This window comes from Salmo salar, chromosome 09 (genome assembly GCF_965601325.2).
Source record: "Salmo salar chromosome 09, fSalSal1, whole genome shotgun sequence".
NCBI lineage: Eukaryota > Metazoa > Chordata > Actinopteri > Salmoniformes > Salmonidae > Salmo > Salmo salar.
Genome location: NC_138299.1, coordinates 15,003,815 through 15,019,632, shown reverse-complemented (window position 1 = coordinate 15,019,632; position 15,818 = coordinate 15,003,815). Strand labels below are relative to the sequence as shown.

Genomic DNA, 15,818 nt, shown 5'->3' with positions numbered 1-15,818 from the left:
AGACGATATAGAATTCTGAGAAGATTCCCCCCTGGAGTCTGTTCCTCTGCAGCAGGCCCCTGGTTCCAGGCTCTGCACATTAAAACACCGTGACTCAGCAGAAAGAAACCCCTCCAAGCATGATGAGTCCACACACACACACACACACACACACACACACACACACACACACACACACACACACACACACACACACACACACACCACACACTCCTGGGCTCAAATAGACAGACTGCAGCCTCAGCTGTCTGTAGGGCTGCAGGAGCTTTAAGTGCTCCAGTGTTGAGATGAGCACAATGAAAAATGCCTCCGCATTGAACCACTTTGAATCAATGTGGAACCATATTGAGTGACGCTACCTTAGACTTCCTGCACATAACGTATTTATTTCCGATGCTTTTATTGTCACATCATATGATTTCCAATGTGCTTTACATTCTCTTTTTTTTAATGAATTTTTTTTACAATTAACACTAAATCGTTGTTGACTGTAGCGCGCTAGAGCCCTTAACTAATGTCATCGTTGTCCTTTCCTAGGTATCAGCACAACAAGATAATGCTGTTTGTGCTGTAGGCTAGTAATCTCAAATCGCCATGAACGTCTGAGCTATGAATGTGGGTCAAGAGAGACTAGTCCAGAGACTACATGTGTATCCTATTAGGAAATAATCACGGGATGTATGTCAGGTTTGTCTTGCAGAGGTGTTGAATCCAGGATTCTCTGTTGAAGCTAGTGGCGAAGAGGTGATAAAAACATATTTGTGGTATGTCATTACTGTGGTATGTCCCCTGTCTAACTGAACACCTGAACAGAATACAAGTGTGTGCGCTTGTGCGTACATGCACGTGGGCACGTTTGTACGTGTATGGAGGAGAGAGACAGCGTTTTCTTTTCTCCATATTTGTAAAAGAAAGAAAGAAAAAAAGAAACCTCCGAGAAATGAGGTCCTTTGCATCCTTTGGGTCCATTGACTGTGTATCCAACAAACATCTTGTCTGTGTGTTGTGTTCTCTGCAGGACGTGAGCAGGATGTCTGCGGATGAGGGGGCTCATGCCCACGTCAGGTCCGGGGATGCTCCCATGTACGTGTATGAGTCGACGGTGCACTGTGCCAACGTGCTGCTGAGTCTGGAGGACCAGCGGCGGCAGGACATTCTGTGTGATGTGACGGTGGTGGTGGAGGGGACGGAGATCAGGGCCCACAGGGCCGTCCTGGCAGCCAGCAGCAGATACTTCCTACAGGTGCTGCTGGGACACACACACCCCGAGCAGGAACCAATCATCAGCCTGTCTGACAAGGTGGGTAATGACCAATCATGTACATGTATATGTATGTCTAACAGCCCTTAGAAAGCGCTAATAACTTGACATGAAAGTCTTTATGCACCCCTGGGCGTGGCCGTTTTATACTGTTACAATGTATTATTACACAGCCCTTCCATTACATTCAGATACCTGCAATAGAGTGGTAAAAAGGACGTGTCAGTCAAAGCGAGAGACAGAGAGAGAGAGAGAGAGAGAGAGAGAGAGAGAGAGAGAGAGAATCTAGACTTATTGAGTACTCAAAATTCATGATCTTTTGTGTCTGTGTGAGGCAGAGAGAAAGAGAGAGTGAGATAGAGACAGGGAGGCGAACGGGTAGCTTGCTCAGGTGTCACACTGAAGCGTTCCAATAGCTTGTTTACCTAGTGTTGGAAGGATTCCTGAAAACCCTGTGTGAATTTTCAGAATCAGTAATACGTTATCTTTCTGCCGTTTCCGCCGCTATATCTAATCGCGGGCGGAACAGCCCCGGCCCACATCCCAGTGGCTGCTATTAGCATATAATGTCCTAGATCTGTCAATTTGATGATCTCTTTGACTCTACCTCATATAGTAATCACTATCAACGCCTGAATCACTTCACATGTCAAAATCCATCCTCTAAGGACTAGAAAGCATGGCTTATTTCAGTTGTTGTTTGTTTCAAAAATATATATCTTTATTGAAATTTTCCACATTTTACAATCATAAATAATTCACATTAATATAAATCAACTTTCACATCAATACATTTAAGTTCAGAATTACATAGCATGGTTTACAGATGTAATAGTTTCCACAGAGGTTCTTCTTGTTTTTAATTTAATTTTGGTTTGTAAAATAAATAGTGTTTGAACAATAATGTTGTTTTATAGTTTTATAGACATCTTGTCTTCCACATTTTACTGTTCATAATGCATATTATTGTCCACAATATTTGTTTAGTAATGTCAATGCATAATATTGTCCACCATACTTCTTTAGTAAAGTAATCCATGCAAATATTGAAGACACCTTGACTTGGGATTTATACATACATCAAACCCGATAATTCTCATCAGATCCCATATTTCTTTACTTCTGTAGTATTTCACTAAAAGGTTTTCTAAATTCTCTTCATCGTGACAATTAGGCATAGGACATAATTCACTTTTGACAAAACAACTCCACTTTACTGCAGCATGCACTGGTCATTTTATTCAAAAGAAAAAGGTCAAATTAAGCCATACAATTTTATTTAACTAGGCAAGTCAGTTAAGAACACATTTTTATTTTCAATGATGGCCTAGGAACAGTGGGTTAACTGCCTTGTTCAGGGGCAGAACGACAGATTTGTACCTTGTCAGCTCGGGGATTTGAACTTACAACCTTTCGGTTACTAGCCCAACGCTCTAACCACTAGGCTACCCTGCCTAAAATTTGGGCACACAGGTCCATATATGCACACACGCAAATGAACATGTGCACACACGCAACACACAAACACGCAACACACACAATTCCTAACTCTGGCACTCATTGTTCTAAACTGACCTGCCTAATTGGCCTCCCATTCTATTCCAACCACCTCTCGCCGTCTTTGTATTCATGTTACCTGATGAAATTGCTGTACAATATGATCTTGTTGCCATCTGACGCACATTCAGATGTCATAAATCAGCACTGCAGATCTATCCCTGTCCTCTGCCGTGCCTTGATTGTATTACTGTTGATGATATCTGGAAATGTGCATGTACATCTACTGTTGCTAGCCCCAATTCTGACTTGTGCTCTGATATCTGCTTCACTGATTTCTGCTCTCATAAAAGCCTGGGTTTTCTGCACGTTACCTAAAATGGATCAATTGAAAGTGTGTGTTCACAGCTCCAATCCAGATATGTTGGTCATTACTGAGACGTGGTTAAGGAAGAGTGTTTTGAATACTGATGTTAACCTTTCTGGTTATAACCTTTTTCGGCAAGACAGATCTTCCAAAGGTGGGGGAGTGGCAATCTTTACCAAGGATCACCTTCAGTGCTCGATTGTCTCCACCAAGTCTGTCCCCAAACAATTTGATTTGCTGGTTTTATGCATTAAACTTTTAAATAGCTCTTTGTTGACTGTTGTTGGGTGCTATCGTCCTCCATCAGCACCGGCCTGTACCCTACCTGCCCTAAGCTCACTCCTGGCCCCTTACACTAAGTCTGAATTTGTCCTGCTTGGTGACCTAAATTGGGACATGCTTAAACCACCTGACCAAGTCCTGAAGCAATGGGACTCCCTAAATCTTTCTTAGATTATTACCAATCCCACAAGGTTTGACTCCAAACACCCAGAAAAGGCTACTCTCCTCGAAGTTATCCTCACAAATAATCCTGATAGGTATCAGTCTGGTGTTTTCTGTAATGACCTTAGTGATCACGGTTTTAGAGCCTGTGTTTGTAATGGCTGCTCAGTGAAACGACCTGTCCTGATTTGTCATAGACGCTTACTAAAAAACTTTAATGAGCAAGCCTTCCTTCATGATCTGGCCTCTGTAAAATGGTATAGAATCAGCTTGATCCCCTCTGTCGAAGACGCTTGGACCTTCTTTTTTGATTTTTTTCAGTGGTATTGTTCACAGACACGCCCCCATAAAGAAAATTTGAATTAAAAACAGGTTCAGCCCCTGGTTTGACCGGTGATCTTGCAGATGTCAGGTATACTCCCTCTCCAGGCCTCTAGGTCATCAGGCTGCTGATTATCCTGCACACCTGTCACCATCGTCTCGCACACCTGCGCCTCATGACACTTACCTGGACTCCATCACCTCTTTGATTATCTTCCCTATATCTGTCGTGCCCCTTGGCTCTTTCCTCAGGTGTTCTTGACTCTGTTTTCATGTCGGTGCGTTGTTTGTGTTTCGTGTTCATTGTTTCTTGTGTTTATTAAAACACTCATTCCCTGAACTTGCTTCCTGACTCTCAGCGCACTCGTTACAGAATAACAGCTCACCTAAGGGAAGCATCAGGGATGCTTTTAATTGTATTTTTTGTGTCAGAGTAATGACATCCGGGAACTGCTACAGGCTCTCATGCCTCAACCAGATCGCCAGGTTTCCCTGCCTCAGCCGGCTCGTCAGGCTCTCATGCCTCAGCCGGATCGCTAGGCTCCCCTGCCTCAGCCGGCTCGTCAGGCTCTCATGCCTCAGCCGGATCACTAGGCTCCCCTGCCTCAGCCGGCTCGTCGGGCTTTCATGCCTCAGCAGGATCGGCCGGCTCCCATGCCTCAGCCAGCTCGTCGGGCTGACATGCCTTAACCAGATCGCCAGGCTCCCCTGCCTCAGCCGGCTCGTCAGGATTTCATGCCTCCGCCGGATCGCCAGGCTCCCCTGCTTCCACTGGCTCGTCAGATTCTCATGTCTCAGCCGGATTGCCAGGCTCCCCTGCCTCAACCGATCTGTCAGGTTCCCACGCCCCAGTTGACTCAACAGTTTTTCGCGCATCAGCAGAGGTGACCGGTCCGCTCCTGATCCCCGTGTTCGTCCCCTTTGATGGCGTCCTGCGGCTGGAGCCACACGTTGGAGGGGGTACTGTCACGTATACTTCCTCTCCGGCCTCTAGGTCATCAGGCTGTTGATTATCTCACACACCTGTCACCATCGTCTTGCGCACCTGCAGCTCATGACACTCACCTGGACTCCATCACCTCCTTGATTATCTTCCCTATATCTGTCACTCCCCTTGGTTCTTTCCTCAGGTGTTATTGACTCTGTTTTCATGTTGGTGCGTTGTTTGTGTTTCGTGTTTATTTTATTTATTAAAACACTCACTCCCTGAACTTGCTTCCTGACTCTCAGTGCACTCGTTACAGCGGAGTTACTCCACCTCAAGAATTGCATTTGGTCCAAGAATTGCATTTCCTCCTCACAGCTGCCCATGTCCCTTAATGTTGATGATGTGGTTGGTACTGACAATAAGCACATGGCTAAGCTCTTTAATTACCACTTCGTCAGGATTCCTATTTAACTCAGCCATGCCTCCTTGCCCATCCAACATTTCCTCATCTCCCACCCCTTCTAATGCGACTATCCCCGACGGTTCTCCCTCTTTTTCCCCTGCCCCGCTACAAAGTTTTTCCCTGCAGGCAGTCACTGAGTCCAATGTGCTAAAGGAGCTCCTTAAACTTGACCCCAAAAAAACATCTGGGTCAGATGGTTTAGACCCTTTCTTCTTTAAGGTTACTGCCCCTATCATCGCCAATCCTATCTCCAACCTTTTTAACCTGTCTCTCCTTTCTGGGGAGGTTCCCATTGCTTGGAAGGCAGCCACGGTTGGTCCTTTATTTAAAGGGGAGATCAAGCTGATTCTAACTGTTATAGGCCTATTTCTATTTTGCCCTGTTTATCAAAACTGTTGGAAAACTTGTCAATAATCAACTGACTGGCTTTTTTGATGTCTATAGTATTCTCTCGGGTATGCAATTCTCTCGGGTATGCAATCAGGTTATGGATGTGTCACTGCAACCTTAAAGGTCCTCAAAGATGTCACCATTGCCCTTGATTCTAAGCAATATTGTGCTGCTATTTTTATCGACTTGGCCAAAGATTTTGATACAGTAGATCATTCCATTCTTGTGGGCCGGCTAAGGAGTATTGGTGTCTCTGAGGGGTCTTTGGGCTGGTTTGCTAACTAGTGCAGTGTATAAAGTCAGAAATTCTGCTGTCTCAGCCACTGCCTGTCACCAAGGGAGTACCCCAAGGCTCAATCCTAGGCCCCACGCTCTTCTCAATTTACATCAACAACCCTCGTTCAGGCAGTAGGAAGCTCTCTCATCCATTTATATGCAGATGATACAGTCTTATACTCACCTGGCCCCTCCCTGGATTTTGTGTTAAATGCTCTACAACAAAGCTTTCTTAGTGTCCAGCAAGCTTTCTATACCCTTAACCTTGTTCTGAACATCTCCAAAACAAAGGTTGTGTGGTTTAGTAAGAAGAATGCCCCTCTTCCCACAGGTGTTATTACTACCTCTGAGGGTTTAGAGCTTGAGGTAGTCACCTCATACAAGTACTTGGGAGTGTGGCTAGATGGTGCACTGTCCTTCTCTCAGCACATATCAAAGCTGCAGGCTAAAGTTAAATCTAGACTTGGTTCCCTCTATAGTAATTGCTTCTCTTTCACCCCAGTGGCCAAACTTACCCAAATTCAGATGACCATCCTACCCATGCTAGATTACGGAGACATCATTTATAGATCGGCAGGTAAGGGTGCTCTCGAGCAGCTAGATGTTCTTTAACATTCAGCCGTCAGATTTGCCACCAATGCTCCTTAAAGGACATAACACTGCACTCTATACTCCTCTGTAAACTGGTCATCTTTATACCTGTCGCAAGACCCACTGGTTGATGCTTATTTATAAAACCCTCTTAGGCCTCACTCCCACCTATCTGAGATATTTACTGCAGCCCTCATCATCCACATACAACACCCGTTCTGCCAGACACATTCTGTAAAAGGTTCCCAAAGCACAGACATCACTGGTTCGCTCCTCTTTTCAGTTCACTGCAGCTAGCGACTGGAATGAGCTGAAGCAAACACTCAAACTGGACAGTTTTATCTCAATCTCTTTATTCAAAGACTCAATCATGGACACTCTTACTGACAGGTGTGGCTGCTTTGCATGATGTATTGTTGTCTCTACCTTCTTGCCCTTTGTGCTGTTGTCTGTGCCCAATAAAGTTTGTACCGTGTTTTGTGCTGCTACCATGTTGTTGTTATGTTGCTACCATGCTGTGTTGTCACGTGTTGCTGCCCTGCTATGTTGTTGTCTTAGGTCTCTCTTATGTAGTGTTGTGTTGTCTCTCTTTTGTGATGTGTGTTTTGTCCTATATTTATATTGTATTTTATTTATATAAATTTTTTTAATCCCAGGCCCCCGTCCCCGCAGGAGGCCTTTTGCCTTTTGGTAGGCCGTCATTGTAAATAAGAATTTGTTCTTAACTGGCTTGCCTAGTTGAATAAAGGTTAAAGAAATAAAATAAAACAAAGGTTAAATAAAACCATTTAGTAGCCTACACAATAAATAACTAATATTGATAACCATCTGTCATACTGAAATCACCCAGGCAGTATCTCTGAAATGTTTTGCAGTTGTGCACAGAGTAGAATTGTTAATTAATTATTTTGTTTTTGCAGGGGTAGGTTGCGGTATGCCACTTCACCACTATATAAATAACCAGAAATCACTTTATAAATAGTTTTGTTTAAAAGACTGTTCCAGTTAATATTTAAATGTCTGAAATTGTCTGAGATACCCGATCATTAGGTTCTGTCAGAGTATTCAAATCCCTACATATAATTACTGAATATCTCGCACATAAATAGCCCCTAGTTTCATAAATAATATATTTTTCTTATTTGCATCAGATGCTGTGTATACATTTATCGCTCTTATTTTCATTCCTCTAAAGTTGCAGTCCAATATTAAATAATCGATGGCTGCAAAGTCTGTTATTCTTTTAGATTATTTGCTTACCTTCTACTGAGAACTTGGTTTCTCATCTTTATTTTAAAATTTTCTTTGGATTGGATAGTGTGAATGGGGTTTCAATCCACCTGCTTGAGTGGTGGGGGGAACTAACTCTGGCGGGGAAGGGAGCAAAGAGAATGTGGGCAGGGGGGGACGGGAGTCATTGTCATCTCTCTCTTTCGGTGGTCGGGAATTAATACTAAAGTCTGACTCGCTCGTCTCCTCAAAGGACTCTTCTTCCTCACTCTCACTGCGGCTGGACTTGGGGATTGGATACTCTCGTTTACACTTTCAGCTCCCTCTACACCTACACCTCTGAGATCTGGTCGCCCTAACTTTTGGATTCAGCTCCCTCTGCTTCTCTCTCATTCACTAGCATCTGCCTCTAAGCTGCGTGTGGACTCGCGCTCTGTTGGGGACAATGGCAAGATGGCGCCGACAGAGAGGGTCGCCTCACTTCTAGTCCTTAGGAAACTACGCAGTATTTTGTTTTTTTATGTATTATTTCTTACATTGTTAGCCCAGAAAATCTTAAGTGTTATTACATACAGCCGGGAAGAACTATTGGATATCAGAGCGACGTCAACTTACCAGCACTACGACCAGAAATATGACTTTCCCGAAGTGGATCCTTTGTTCGAACAACCCAAGGCATTCAAACTGATTGCAGAGGCTGACCCAAAACAATGTTGCCACAGAAGAGGTAGACGGAGCAGCCTTCTGGCGCACCCGCCCACCGCTTCCGAGTATATTACTCGCTAATGTCCAGTCTCTAGATAACAAGGTTAATGAAATTTGGCGCAAGGGTTGCTTTCCAGAGAGACATCCGGGATTGTAACATACTCTGTTTCACAGAAACATGGCTCTCTGGGGGACATGCTGTCAGAGTCAGTACAGCCACCGGGATTCTTTGTGCATTGCGCCGACAGGAATAAACATCTCTCCGGGAAGAACAAGGGCAGGGGTGTATGTGTAACGACTCATTGTGTAATTGTAATAGCATACAGGAACTCAAGTCCTTCTGTTCACCTGACCTAGAATTCCTTACAATCAAATGCCGACTGTATTATCTCCCAAGAGAATTCTCGTCGGTTATTGTCACAACCCTGTATATCCCCCCTCAAGCCGATACCACAACGGACCTCATGGAACTCCACTGGACTCTATGCAAACTGGAAACCATATCTCCTGAGGCTGCATTTATTGTAGCTGGGGATTTTAACAAAGCAAATTTGAGTACAAGGCTACATAAATTCTATCAGCATATTGATTGTAGTACCTGGGCTGGCAAAACACTGGATCACTGCTACTCTAGCTTCCGCAATGCATACAAGGTCCTGCTCCGCCCTCTGTTCGGCAAATCTGACCACGACTCCATTTTGTTTCTCCCCTCCTATAGGCAGAAACTCAAACAGGATGTACCCATGACAAGGATCATTCGATGCTGGTCTGACCAATCGGAATCCACGCTTCAAGGTTTTTTTAATCACGCGGACTGGGATATGTAAATAGATTTATAGATTCGGTGAGTGAGTTTATAAGGAAGTGCATAGCAGTTGTTGTACCCACTGTGACTATTAAAACCTACCCTAACCAGAAACTGTGGATAGATGGCGGAATTCACACAAAACTGAAAGCGCGAACTACCGAATTTAACCATGGAAAGATGACCGGGAATATGGCCGAATACAAACAGTGTAGTTATTCCCTCCGCAAGGCAATCAAATAAGCAAAATGTCAGTATAGGGACAAAGTGGAGTCGCAATTCAATGGCTCAGACACGAGACGTATGTGCCAGGGTCTACAGACAATCATGGACTACAAAAAGAAAACCAGCCACGTCACGGACACCAACGTCTTGCTTCCATACAAACTAAACACCTTCTTTGCCCGCTTAGAGGATAACACAGTGCCACTGACGCGGCCCGCTACCAAGGACTGTGGGTTCTCCTTCTCCATGGCCGACGTGAGTAAGACATTTAAACGTGTTAATCCTCACAAGGCTGCCGGCCTAGACGGCATCCCTAGCCGCGTCCTTAGACCATGTGCAGACCAGCTGGCTGGTGTGTTTACGGACATATTCAATCTCTCCCTATCCCAGTCTGCTGTCCCCACATGCTTCAAGATGGCCACCATTGTTCCAAAGATAACTGAAATGAATGACTATCGCCCCGTAGCACTCACTTCTGTCATCATAAAGCGCTTAGAGACTAGTCAAGGATCATATCACCTCCACCTTACCTGTCACTCTAGAGCCACTGCAATATGCATATTGCCCCAATAGGTCCACAGACGATTCAATCGCCATCACACTGCACACTGCCCTATCCCATCTGGATAGGAATACCTATGTAAGAAAGCTGTTAATTGACTACAGCTCAGCATTCAACACCATAGTACCCTCCAAGCTTATCATTAAGCTTGAGGCCCTGGGTCTCAACCCTGCCCTGTGCGATTGGGTCCTGGACTTCCTGACGGGCCGCCCCCAGGTGGTGAAGGTAAGAAACAACATCTCCACTTCGCTGATCCTCAAAACTGGGGCCCCACAAGGGTGCGTGCTCAGCCCCTTCCTGTACTCCCTGTTCACCCATGACTGCATGGCCATGCACGCCTCCAACTCGATCATCAAGTTTGCAGATGACACAACAGTAGTAGGCTTGATCACCAACAATGACGAGACAGCCTATAGGGAGGAGGTGAGGGCACTCGGAGTGTGGTGTCAGGAAAACAACCTCTCACACAAAGTCAACAAAACAAAGGAGATGATCATGATCGTGGACTTCAGGAAACAGCAGAGGAAGCACCCCGCTATCCACATCGACGGGACAGCAGTGGAGAAGGTGGAAAGTTTTAAATTCCTAGGACAAACTGAAATGATCCACCCACACAGGCAGTGTGGTGAAGAAGGCGCAACAGAAATTTGTCTCGTCACCTAAAACCCTCACAAACTTTTACAGATGCACAATCCAGGGCATCCTGTCGGGCTGTATCACCGCCTGGTACGGCAACTGCACCGCCTACAACCGCAGGGCTCTCCAGAGGGTGGTGCAGTCTGCACAACGCATCACCGCAGGCAAACTACTTGCCCTCCAGGACAACTACAACACCCGATGTTACAGGAAGGCCAAAAACAACCACCTGAGCCACTGCCTGTTCACCCCGCTACCGTCCAGAAGGCCAAGTCAGTACAGGTGCGTCAAAGCTGGGACCGAGAGACTGAAAAATAGCTTCTATCTCAAGGCCATCAGACTGATCAAAGCAGCCATCACTAACACAGAGAGGCTGCTGCCTACATACAGACTTGAAATAATTGGCCACTCTTAACAAATAGATCACTAGTCACTTTATTAATGCCACTTTAATAATGATGTTTACATATCTTGCATTACTAATCCCATATATATATATATACTGTATTTTATACCATCTATTGCATCTTGCCTATGCCGCTCTGTCATTGCTCATCCATATATTTAAATGTACATATTCTTATTCCATCCCTTTACTTAGATTTGTATGTATTAGGTAGTTGTGGAATTGTTAGATTGATGATTTTACTGCACTGTCGGAACTAGAAGCACAAGCATTTCGCTACACTTGCAATAACATCTGCTGTGTGTATGTGACCAATAACATTTGATTTGATTTGAAGCCCTCGCTTTGTAGACATAAGACTGGGGGACACTTGAAGAAGTCGTGTGCCTCTTTTGCACACAGGGTGCACTTGCTTGGAGACTCAGGGTCTCCACGTCTCCAACACTTCTGGGCACTGACCTGGTGGTCCAGCCTCTGGGAGATGTAACATGGAGGTGTCTGTCTAGGGTAGGAGATCTTCCCGTTGTACGGGCCCAGGAAGATTGAGTTAGGGATTGTTATCAACTGCCCACTTGTGGTTTTGCGCATGCACACTTTGTACTTGCATACCCCATACCATATCCCGAACTTCTGCACAGGTTTCACTGCAGGTTGTAAAATAGTGCAATTATTGGACTATTATTATTGGAGATAATTGATATATACTTTGGTTCGTTATGGACAACCGCGAGGTCGGTCAGACAGCGTTTGCTCAAGCGACTGAATGGCTTATTTTCCACATCTCTCTCTTCTCTTTCTTGCCAGACATCCTCTCTCTCCCTCTCCCTCTCTCGCCTCCTTTATCCTTTGTAGTGTGAATTTTCTATTTTTCTCACTCACACTCATTTTCTCTCTATCCATCCTTTCGCTTGCATCCTTTTTGCTTTGTAGTGTCTCTCTCTATCTCTTCCTCTCTCTCTCTCTCTCCATTGTCTCTCATTATGTTTTCCCTCTTTCTTTCCCTGCCTTTATTAGGAAGGATGGTAGTAACATTAATGGAGGCTCGTCTGGCTTCTGTGTGTTCATAAAGACATGTTTCTGTGTGTTCATAAAGACATGCTTCTGTGTGTTCATAAAGACATGTTTCTGTGTGTTCATAAAGACATGCTTCTGTGTGTTCATAAAGACATGCTTCTGTGTGTTCATAAAGACATGTTTCTGTGTGTTCATAAAGACATGTTTCTGTGTGTTCATAAAGACATGCTTCTGTGTGTTCATAAAGACATGTTTCTGTGTGTTCATAAAGACATGCTTCTGTGTGCTCATAAAGACATGCTTCTGTGTGTTCATAAAGACATGCTTCTGTGTGTTCATAAAGACATGCTTCTGTGTGTTCATAAAGACATGCTTCTGTGTGTTCATAAAGACATTCTTATGTAGGCATAGGAGGCAGCTGCTGACGCTAGCTGAAAACAGAGCCTCAGAGCACTCAGCACTCTACTACACCCCCCCCCCCCCACGCACATACACAGGCACACACATAAACAGGCACACACACACACAGGCACACTCAGACTCACACACATGTTCAGGTACGCACACGCTGCATGCACACACACACACCAGGCCTGCTGGCTATCAGCTACTATGAGAGAGAACAAGAGATGATGAGGGACAGGAGAAGATAGGGGGAGCTAGAAGGGGGAAAAGAGGGGAAGAGGAAGGTGCTAGGAGGTGCTAAAGTGGAGGGGAGAGATGGCGAGCTGAAGGGGGAGAAGACGACAAGGGAGGGAGAGACATATTTTAAGGTTGGGTGACTTTCACCTTCAGACACGGACTAGCCCCCAGGATTTTTTTGTGATGATGGTGTAGTGGGGAGGTGTGGAGGTGATGTGCTCCATTTAGTTTGTTCTCTCTCTCTCCCTAGCTCTTTCCCTCTCTCTCTCTCTCTCTCTCTCTCTCTCCCTCTCTCTCTCTCTCAATTCAATTCAAGGGCTTTATTGGTGTGGGAAACATATGTTAACATTGCCAAAGCAAGTGAAGTAGATAATAAATAAAAGTGAAACATTACACTCACAGAAGATCCAAAATAATAAAGACTTTTCAAATGTCATACTATGTCTATATACAGTGTTGTAATGATGTTCTCTCTCTCTCTCTCTCTCTCGTAAAAATGTCTAAATAAAAACATGAATGGGTAGTCCACACTGCAGGGTTTGTTTGCCTGTGTGCAAGCAGTGTAAGCAGCAGCTTTCTCCCCACACAAAATCCCCAGGACCAATAACAACACAACAGATGTTAACACTGCGTTTCCTCCTCTCCTCCCCTAACCAGGTCACAGCCAGGGGGTTTGCCCCGCTGCTACAGTTTGCCTACACAGCCAAGCTGGTTCTGAGCAAAGAGAACATCCATGAGGTGATCCGCTGTGCTGACTTCCTAGGCGTTCACAACCTAGAGGACTCCTGCTTCCGCTTTCTGCAGGCTCAGCTGCACAGCGACACCGCTGATCACAACAATGGCCTTCTCTGCCGCAAGGAGTTGCCACCGTCGGCGCACACTGATGACCTCATCACAGAGATGGACGGTAGTGGTGGTTCTGCATCGTCGGAGAAGCTCAGGGTGATGTCATCATCAGCGACGAGGCGGCGGCCCAATCACTCAACCCTCTCGTCCCTCACCAGCAGCCTGACCTCTGACCTCCCACGATGCCCCAAATATAGGAAGTACCAGCGGGCCTACGCCAAGCACAGCGAAGAGAATGACGACGATGACAGCGTCACCTCAGCCGCCTCGTCACACTGCCATACCTCAACCTCCCCAGGCCCTCTCTCAGAGACCAGCAGCACCCGTCAAGGGGGACAACCTCACCCCCTCTCCCCCTCCAGAATCAAAGAGGAACCCCACCCCTGGGGCGAGGGAGAGGGGAGTCCCCCAGGACTGTCAGAGGATAGCCAGGATGTCCTGGAGATGGAGATGGGGCCGGAGCCCTCAGAGCGTCCCCCCAGCAGAGGCTCACCATCCTGCCTGAGCTCTTACCTCCAGAGGGGCCTCCTGGATCTCAGTAACCCAGACAGCACTCTACCTACCACTCCTCTCACCCAGCAGCTACTGAACAACGAACTCTCATTAGCCCATAACAGGGATAGGGACAGGAACAGGGGGGCATTTCAAGGTGAGGGTGGAAGGGACCTCAGGGCTGTGTCTGCAGGGACAGTGCATTCGTCTGTGGATGGCGTGACCATGCAACCTATGCCCTCAGACGGACTCAGCAAACAGGAAGTAGAGTTGGATCGCCGTAGCAGCGTCATCTTCTCCTCCGGAGTGTGCGACCGCCTGGGAACACCGTCTCAATCCTACTGCGACCGGAAGTCTCTGGAAAAAGATCTGTTGGAGATCACATCAAAATCCCTGTGGACAGGTGTTAGTCAGTCCTTCCCCTGCCGCCAGCCTTACTCTCCCCTATCCTCCTCCACCTCCTCTACCACCCTCACCACGGCCCTCCAGGACCCCCTGCCGACCGTGGCCTGCCGAGGGCAACCCACCACCAGCTGTCCTCTGCCCATAAAGATTTCCCCCCGCTCCCCTCCATGCGAGCCCCGCACACGCACCTCCAGCTCCTGCTCATCTTTCTCCTACCTGGAGGACGTGGGCAGCGGGGACTCGCCCTCCAACTTGCCCCAGTTTGAGTTCTCCTCCTCCCCATGCTCTGTGTCGGGCTCTGGCCTGGCTCGCTGTCTGGTGGGGGAGCAGAGGGAGCACGGTGGGATGGTGGTGGGGGAAGCCATCTTCTCTCAGGGCCGTGCCAAGATCAAGTGTGAACGTTCGTACGGGGCCAACTCCAGTGATGAATCTGGGTCCTTCTCAGAGGGAGACAGTGAGTCCGGCCCTGCCAGAGAGCCAGGCCCTGAGGTCAGAATACTTCATCTACACTCTATATTACAATTGCAATCTGTGAAATGGGTTTCGAAATTGGTTTGCTCTGTGAAGATATTACTAGTGTTATGGCTAAAATTATGAACTACACCCTTAGAAAAAAGGGTTCCAAAAGGGTTCTTCGGCTGTCCCCATAGGAGAACCCCTTTTGGTTCCAGGTAGAACCATTTTTGGTTCCATGTAGAACCCTCTGCAACAAAAAAGGGTTCTTCAAAGGGTTCTCATATGGGGGCAGCCAAAGAACCCTTTAAGGTTCTAGATAGCACCTTTTTTCTTAGACTGTATGTTGTGGTAAATATGTTCTGATGGTTGGAAATATACTTTTTTAAACCAAAAGGGCAACATTTATGAACAAATTGCTATGATCACTCCACTTTATGAACTGCTATGAAAGCAGTGGTGGAGACAAAAGACACAGAAAGAGACAGAGAGACAGTGGTAAATGAATGTACTGGTTATTGGTATGACAACCATTGTTCTGGGGAAGAAGAGCCTGGAGAGTTTAGAACAGTACTAGTCATATGTGATGCTATTCATCTCTAAAGCTATAGTCATGGCCCATCCATACACACACCGTCCATACTGGTACACACCATCCATACACACAGCCTAGCCTCTTGAGGATAAGACCTTGACTGCCTTGACTTCACACTGCCTTGATTTCAAGAGAACCGCAGGGGTTGCCATGGCAATGTTTAAGCTCACACTCAGTCTCTCATGTTGCTGTGTGGAGAGAAATTTGATGATTCCTCCTGTGCTGCACTGTAGGCTAAAGCCTGTCATTCAGCTTCTCTCTGAG

General features: G+C 46.1%; 1 protein-coding gene across 2 annotated transcripts in view; it reads left to right on the top strand.

Annotated features, from left to right (window-relative positions):
* Positions 1-15,818, top strand: part of LOC106610754 (transcription regulator protein BACH2) — a 46,909-nt gene that overhangs the window by 25,327 nt on the left and 5,764 nt on the right. For both annotated transcript variants that reach the window (XM_014210291.3, XM_014210292.3), the window contains exons 2-3: positions 1,019-1,300; positions 13,421-14,995. In XM_014210291.3, the coding sequence (XP_014065766.3) occupies positions 1,031-1,300; positions 13,421-14,995 (1,845 nt within the window). In that variant the 5' untranslated portion in view covers positions 1,019-1,030. The remainder of the gene's footprint in view (positions 1-1,018; positions 1,301-13,420; positions 14,996-15,818) is intronic.